Consider the following 8,634-nt stretch of genomic DNA (forward strand, 5'->3'; position numbering starts at 1 on the left):
TGAATATCTTAGCCATACTGTCTCCTAGGTAAGAATTAGCATTCTGGTAACCACCCCCTCCCACATGTTTTCTAAGATAAATACAGTACAACAGAACAGTCAGTCAGTGAGAATAGCCAAGGTGGACCTACATGTTAGTGAAACCTAGTCTTGTCTCTCTTCTCTGTTGCGCAGCACCGTAAATATTAAAGCCTGGATTATTTGACATTCCATTTTCACTTGACTGAGTCTCCGTTAATTAGGATAAATCTATATCCTTTTAATTGGAGGTTCCACCGAGATTAATTTCTTGGATTTTGCTGAGATTTCAGAGAGTCCTGCAACACCCTGGTTTTGACACAACACCTGGTAAGTACTTAAATGAATTTGCTTACCTACCCTTGGGAATAATAGGATAGCAAGGTAGCCTGTGTTAACACAGAAGGTTTTGGGTCCGGGAAGGCTCAAGGGTAGTTATTGTCAATCACTGTCTGAGTTGATGGTTTGACATGCTACAATATACTTGCTTCTAGCTCAGATATTACGTCCAAAGGGGTTATAGGTGTTGTGATCAAAAACAGGTGTTGTGAAAACAGGAAACACAGCAATATTTTAAATGTTTGAATTTAGATATTTTTCTGAAAACATTTAGTAAATTATTTACATTAGATTGTGGAGATTCAGTCTGTTGAGATGGAAAGTCAAAATTCAAGCCATAAGGTCCCTTTAAGTGTTCAGATTGCAATGGCGAGTGTGGGAACTGATATCAAACATGATCAAATTAAAATCGAGATGATAAAAGATGGTTTTCAGCTAATATTGGGAATCAGGAAAGAGAGTGAGTGGGTTTTAGACCTTAAGTCTGAAAAGAAGAGAAAGCGATATTCACGCTTCCTAATGAGTAGATGGACGCAAAGGTCACAAGGTTTTTTGATTGGATCAGACGGACAGCCAGCGGCCCTTCCTAGAAAGATCATTGAAACTGAAATTATGACAGATTTGGATACTTACACCTCAAAGTGAATTCCCAAAAACGAATTGAATCTGTTCCTTCGGAAAGGTGCCTTTCTGGCTATTCTGGCTATACCAACCTTTTCATTCAAACAAATAGGAAACGACAGAAAATTATCTCTACGTATGTGTTTTCTTTCATTGATTTTTTTGTGAGAGCAGTAGAGAGATCTTTCAGGAAAAATAAGTCACATTCAAGAAGATTTGAAAAACATTTTATTTGAAAAATTATTACAAAAGAATGCAGTGATAATCATCCCTCCCTCCACCCTGTGAACTGGTGTTTTGGTGACTACTCTGACAGTGGAAAGGACATTGTATGAAGTCAACCTCTATGGCCAGCGCTCACAAAGAAAACATTTGCTGCCAAAACTGCAAGATTAAGTACTGCAAGCTTAACTATTATGCAGTTGAAGACACAACACAGGGGGCCCTAGGCCTGAGAATTGACGGAAAGGAGTTTAATGTAGCTATAAGATTGACTTTTAAATGTGACTAAAACCAGACTAAATGTAGGGAGACTTCGTTGACGAAAACTAGACTAAAACTTAGAAGGATCCAAATGACTAAATGTGACTAAAATTAATATGCATTTTCGTCTTAAGACTAAGACTAAATCTAAAATATCTGCCAAAATTAACACTGGTGTAGACCTGTTCCATGTCTAAAATTGGATGGATACTTACATATAAAACCATTATGCTTTGATTTTAAATTGTGAAATGCTTTCTTCTTCAGTATCTCTTTTTGTTTTATTTGTATTTCTTTTTATTGTTATAGGTTCACACCTGTGCTACCTGAGCTTCCTGCGTGTCATGATGACCCAACACCCCGTACTTATTGGAGCCCAATACAGTATTTTAAACAGTACATGGACAACCAACTCTTTGAAGAATTGGCCACGTTCACCAACCAGAGAGAGTTTCAGTGTAGAGGATTATTTCTCAATTGTACGGCACAAGAGATGAAGGTCTTCTTCGGGATATCTAAACACATAGCCTGCCTTGGATATCCAAGAAATAAAATGTTTTGGGCCAAAAAAACTAAAGTGCCCAGCATCTGACACAAAATGTCAAGGGATAGTTTTTTTTAAACTAAGAAGTTCCTTAAAGCTTGTAGATGATCTGGCGGTTAGTGAAGTCCAGACAAAGACAGACATTCCGTGGAGTCAGGCCATTACTTGACCGTGTGAGACAAGGCTGCCTCGGCCTCCCAAGATCCCAGAATGTCTGCATTGATGAGCAAATTATAACCTTTACTGGTTGCTGTCAAGTCAGACAATTTGTTCCGGGAAAGCCAAACCCTACTGGCCTCAAGGTCTTCGTTCTTGCATCTCCAAATGGCCTTATGTTGGATTCATTCATTCAGCAACCAAAAACAGGGCATTGGAGTAGCCTCAGTCCTACGTATGGGAGAATGCATTCCAAGAGGAATTTACCTTTTCTTTGACCGGTTCTTCACAACCATCAACCTCATGGTTGCATTGCAGGAAAGGGGCTTTCCAGCTACAGGGATTATAATGTCCAACCGAGTGCCTAAGGAATGCAAGCTGCCAGAAGACAAGGTCATGAAAAAGCAAAGGAGAGGAACGACTGTTTCAGTAGTCAGAAAGAATTCAGAGCATGCTATCACAAAATGGTATTACAACAAGGCAGTGCTGATGGCCTCCACTGTGCATGGAAGAGATCCAGAAGATATTTGCAACAGGTGGTGCAAAAAGAAAAGAAATTTGTCCAGGTGAGAAGGCCAGCAATGATCAAGCCGTACAATGACAACATGGGTGGTGTTGACCTCTGCGATTGTATGCTGAGCTTCTACCGCATGGCAAACAGGACCAACAAGTGGACAAGAGTCTCTTCTTTGATGTTGCCATCACAAACTCCTAGATCCAATACAAGTCTGACAGCAAAGCAGTGAACAGAACAACAAAGGACACCAACCAGCAGGGGCGGCCTTTCCTACAGGCGGTTTAGGCGGCCGGCTAGAGCGCCATCTAGAGGGGGAGCGCCAAATAATGCGCCCGAAAAAAAAAGAGAAAAAAAACCCACAATTATAATTTCTTTTTTTCCCCCGGGCGTATATTTAGGCGCTCCTTCTATATCTCCAACCGAAAACGGAAGGGGTACACCTCCTTGGTTTCGTCAGAACATGTTAGTACAGTAAGGCGCTTGGTTAGTGTGTGTGTTCAAGAAACTTTGAAGAACGAATTAATGAAGAGGCAAAAGCCATCCGGGGTGCAATTTAGGAAGAAAAGAAAGGAAGAAGAAGAGAAACGTGCAAAGGAGAAAGGTAAATCCTGTTCTTAGCCTAGAATGAATTCCAGCTAAGAAAACGTTCATGAATGCGTGAATTGCAGCTGGCACTTTAGTGGAGTAAATAAGAAAATATGTACAGTATGCCTATGCAGGCGATTGGGAAGATGACGTGTGTGTGTCTATAAACGTTGATACAGGGTTGAAGAGTATGAACAGGGGGGGCGTGGACGGAGCGTAGTTCAGCACAGGCGAGACATTTTCTCAGTGATTTAGTTCTTGAATACATTTTTGTTCATTGTTGCGATCGTTGTTGTGTTTATGTGAAAGAAATGCAGTCTCTCAGGGCAAAATTGCGTTTGAAAGTTGCAATACGTTTTCGTGGGGGGGGAAAAAAATATTGGGGGGGGGGGAGCGTGCCAGGAGTGAGGCTCGCCTAGAGCGCCAGATGTGCTAGGGCCGCCCCTGCCAACCAGTACCTGGACTTCAAATTGCACCTGGCGTTGATGGAGAGTCAAGACAGTCCAGAACCTGATGCCGATGAAGACAGTGACGAAGAATACGAACCACGAGCCAAAATAAGAACCCCACAATCAGAGCCATCTGTGCGCAGACTGGAAGCAATACACATGCCAGAAATGATGGATATCAAGCATGCAGAGAGATGCAGAAATAGGGGCTGCAAAGGCAAAACCTACATGAGGTGCAGGAAATGTAAAATGTTCCTATGCATCACCAAAAAGAAGAATTGCTTCAAGGATTACCATTGTTAAAAGGAAGAGATTTGCGTTTCAGTCTTTTTTTAAGATGATTTGTTTTTTTAATCCTGTTTGTTACATTACTACATGAATTCTCTGTTCATTTTTAATCTTTATAATATGTTCATCTTTTCAAACTAATATGGTCCATTTGTCCACTACAATGGACATGCTGTAAAATTTTTAATAAAATTAAAAAAAAATCTAAATTGCAAGATGTTTATTTAACCCTAACTAGTAAGGAAATCACAAAAAAAGAGGAATTGGATGGCAGGTGGGTATGGTAATTGTATTTTAATTAAGTTTTGATGAGTTATAACTAGTTATGTTGGCTGGCTTGGTGCATGGGGAGTTAGTGATGGCTAGATAGTGTCATTCTCAATTGTTTGTAAGCATAACCTAAGTTTTATCTGAGTTAAGGAGCAGGAATTTGTTAGCCATGCAAAAATTGTATATTTTGTAGGCTGGTTTCTATCTTGGGTAGATGAACAATGTCATTGGGTTTCAGGGATAGGTAAAGTTGGGGGTCATCAGCATAGCAATGGAAATAAATGCCATGAGAAGAGCAGTGGTCCAAGGACAGAGCCTTTGAGGAACACCGTACTTACTATGGACATGAACAAATTGATGGCGAAGATCAATTCAAACACTGCTGTAAAAACCTGTTACTGCAGGCTCAACTGAGTGATGGTTCTTATGCTCCCCCCCCCCCCCCCCCAGAACAACCTCTTCACATGATGAACACATGATATGATTTCAAAAGTGTAATTCCTTAATGTTCTGTAGTAAAATAAAATAAAATTTGGTGAACACTGATATGTAAAGAACATTGAATACAGTAAAATAATTTCCATTTATTTACCAATATAAACTAATGATACAATAAGCAGTTTGTACTCAAAAAAGATCAATTTTTCCAAAAGAAGTAAAGCGACCCATGTCCCATTTCTCCACCTATCCTAAGGTTCTGATTAATGTGTGACAAGATTCCCCACTTGGGGAATTGTGTTAGTTGGGTTTGAGCTGTGAAGATTTGAGATGACTAAAATTAAATATCATTAAACAGTGATATATGAATGGATTTGTGTAGAGTTGTAGAATGTAAAGTTCAATAAATCTGAATCATGTGAGAACAGGGATTTGGCCTCAGATGCCATCTGCAGAGTATTGTTTTCTTCCCAGACCACCACCACACCAGTACACTTGACAATACCTGGGGTCACCCCTCCGCTCCACCCAAGAGTCACAACAGCTTCACTGGTGATCTAATATCTAACCCAAAACCCAGGGTAGAGAGGCTGGGTTAATGTAGTCTGGATTCTGACAGGGTTCACTCTGGGATTGAAGCCGAGCTGCTGGGTTTGGGGAACCAGCGCTTAACCCAGTGTACTATTGAGGACCCAATGGGAGGATGTTGTTTCAATTAGTAGTTCCAAAACACAAAAGATCAGAAACAGGGCAAAAGGCCAAAAACTAAAAAGGTTACAAAACTGTAGCTCTCAGGCGGACCTGAAAACAGCTACCTGTTGAAGGCTTCGAGAAGACAAAAGCGGCCTGAGAACCGCAGCGAGCAAAAAGGCTTAAAAACCAGGGCAAGACACCAGCCGGAAACTAGCTAGAGCTAGAGGCACCTGGGAGTGCAGGAGAGGGCTGCATGCCTTGTAGCAAACAAACACAGTGGCATAAAAACAATCCAACGACACGACAAAGGGCAGGGAAACTAGCTAAGTATTTAAAGGTGAGGGCACACACTTAGGTACAGGAGGGCACACAATGGGAAACTGGTGAGGGCACACAATTGGGAACAGGTGAGGGCACATAACGGGAAACAGATGAGGGCACACAATCACAACAGAAGCACATGTGGACACATAACAAAACACAGAAAAACACCAAGTCCATTAAAAGGTCGTTTGACCACAAGAGGTCGCCAAATCGTGGCAATGGCTGCCACGATCGTGACAGATTCAGCATCTGTACATACATTCACAACAGCTTCACTGATGATCCAGAACCCAAAAACCTAAACCCAGGGTAGAGTGTGTGAGTGAATGTGGTCTGGACTCTGTGCAGGAGGGTCATTGTGTCAGAGACACTGTAGAAGGCCATCGTTCCTATCTTGTGATCCACATACACTCCTATTCTAGAGCTGGCCACTAGAGGGAGTTTAGTCTCTTTATTATTGTGCCAGAAAGTGGAGCTGGTGCTGGAGAGGCTTAGACTCCAGGACTGATCATTATGTCCAAACACACATTCATTAGCCCTACCTGTCCTGCCGATGCTTTTATATGAGACTGCTATATAACCCCCCCACCCCCCACTCCATTCAACCTCCCAGTAGCATCGTCCAGACACACCCTCCCTACACAGCACCTGACACCACCTATCAAATCTCTCTGGATGATCAGGATATGACTGGACCTCATTTCTCTTTTCCACCCTCCTGTTCCCCTCAGACAGATGGAGGTCTCTGTTTGCTGTGTTTGGATCCAGAGTGAAGTGACAGGAGTCTGATGGAGAAGAAGACAGGACAAACTAAGGTATTTGGTTTTGGTGTGTAAGAGAGAGAGAAGGAGAGAGAGTTAAATACAGAGTGAATGAAGAGATTCCTTTGTAGACATGAGAGACAGTGAGTGTGTATGTGTCCAGGTGTGTCTCTATTCAACGTTCAAAAGCATGAATGTTTAAATGTATTTACATACACTTTGCTGGGCAGCCTCTCTCTCCCTCTCCTTCTATATCAAATTATGCTAATACTGATACTGATAAAGTGGCCATATTACCTAATGTTTACCTAAATGTATCTCTCTCTGATTCATCAAATTGATGTTTTCTAACAAAATTATCTCACTTAAAGCGTAATCTGTGCTCCCAAATACTGATGGCTGTGGCTGTGTTGTTCCTCATAACCATATCCATTGAAAACATACAGTATTTGGTATTGGCAGCCCAACTCTACACACTCACTTTCCCCCTCCTAGTCTAGACTATCTTTTCTGGGGATGCGTCTGTAGTCTCTCCACCTGATCTTCTTGTATCACTCGGCCTAAACCTTCTCACCCCAAACACACTGTCGTGCACTTATTCTATACCATACTCAGTGCTAACATTAAACTGCAATGTAAATTATTGCCACATTGTATACCCACTTAGTTGTCCTCCAATACTTGAATGTTTTCTTCTCAACGTATTCTCTATCAATTTAGGATGTTTCATGTGTAGAGCATGCTATATTTGTATATTGTGTATATTTATCGCATGTATGCTAGCATGCTTATCCTGATATGATTTCCGTGTTTGTCCATGCCATGTTTCTGATTGCTTCCCCTCCCTTTCTTCTCCCTACCCTTTTGCCACTGTTTGTCTACATTTGTGTGTGTGTGTGTGTGTGTGTGTGAAGGGAGTTATTTTTATATGTGTATCCAAAAGTTCAAAAGCATGAATGTCTCTGTGTGTGTGTGTGTCTGTGTGTGTGTGTGTGTGTGTGTGTGTGTGTGTGTGTTTGTGAACACACCCAGCATGACCTTGAATGTCTTTATGTCTAACTTACACTGGGAGAACTCCCCTCTGGTCACTGGTTCAGGAAAATCGGCCTGGACTTCAGACACTGAGACAGAAAACATCACATTACAGCCCATTAAACTTAGTGAGAAGGGCATTCATAAACATCACAGCAAGCTAATTTTTTAATCACATCATATGTTCATAAAGAATGCTGATTCTCGTGTTGTGTTCATATTTTCTTAGACTAGGGTGTTCACAGATCTGTTGGACCCGAAACATTGTTGTTGTTTTTTTTACTACAACCACAAGAAGTTTTGAATAGAAACTTCATCTCAATTAGACCAAGAGCACATTTATCATAATAAATGCCAGTCACATACAACAGAGGGCATCGGCCTCTTACAGTTTAAACTTTTATGAAATCTGGGTCCAGCAGACCTGAATATGACATGTGTTACAAAAAAATGTTTGTGTGTGTGGGGGATGTGGTATGTGAAACATTATGAATCTCCAGCTGCTTGAATCTTAAAGACCTCCAATCTCCTACGGGCAAGAGAAGATGCACTCATTTAAGAGCCACTCATCTTCATTAGGATGGTAAGGGCATTTAAAGAATTGAATTGATTCATGAACACACCCTAATTGCAGATATAGTGGGTCAAATCAGTTCAGAGTATGTACACTGGAATGTCTTCAGATATGAATATGAAAATGGACAATATCCGCAAAAAATAGGTTCCGGAGTTTGACTGGATGCAGCCATTCAGTCTCACACCTTAACGGTAACTTGGAATGCGTTTATAGGGAATAGTGAGAGAGCAGTAGCCTAAGTCTGATCACAGTCCTGCTGTTGAAAAACAAGTCAACTTAAGTTTCCATTGCATACTTTAATAGGAAAGCGAATTGATGGTTTGTGGGATCGAATGCAGTGTCAATGGTGCGGACATGACCCTGCCAGCCCTGTAGTTCAGTGTCAGGACAATGCCTAAGTGAGCTCATGTGTGAACAATTGCAGGAAATTGTCCAGACCATTACCGATGTGTTAGGGAACAAATGTTTGTTTGTAAAAATGTTTGTGCCTGAACTAGAAATTTAACTAAAGGCCTCTGGTGCCTTACCACATCTCCATG

At 41.2% G+C, this 8,634-nt stretch overlaps 1 protein-coding gene across 1 annotated transcript in view; it reads right to left on the bottom strand.

Annotated features, from left to right (window-relative positions):
• Positions 1-5,986: 5,986 nt before the first annotated feature.
• LOC308362081 (tripartite motif-containing protein 16-like) overlaps positions 5,987-8,634 on the bottom strand; it is a gene marked incomplete at both ends in the record, with an annotated part of 5,421 nt that continues 2,773 nt past the window's right edge. Inside the window, 2 exons of the mRNA XM_080834576.1 lie at positions 5,987-6,510; positions 7,551-7,607. Coding sequence (XP_080690702.1) covers positions 5,987-6,510; positions 7,551-7,607 — 581 coding nt within the window. The remainder of the gene's footprint in view (positions 6,511-7,550; positions 7,608-8,634) is intronic.

The sequence above is a fragment of the Sprattus sprattus genome, assembly GCF_963457725.1.
Source record: "Sprattus sprattus genome assembly, chromosome: 3".
NCBI classification, from domain to species: domain Eukaryota; kingdom Metazoa; phylum Chordata; class Actinopteri; order Clupeiformes; family Clupeidae; genus Sprattus; species Sprattus sprattus.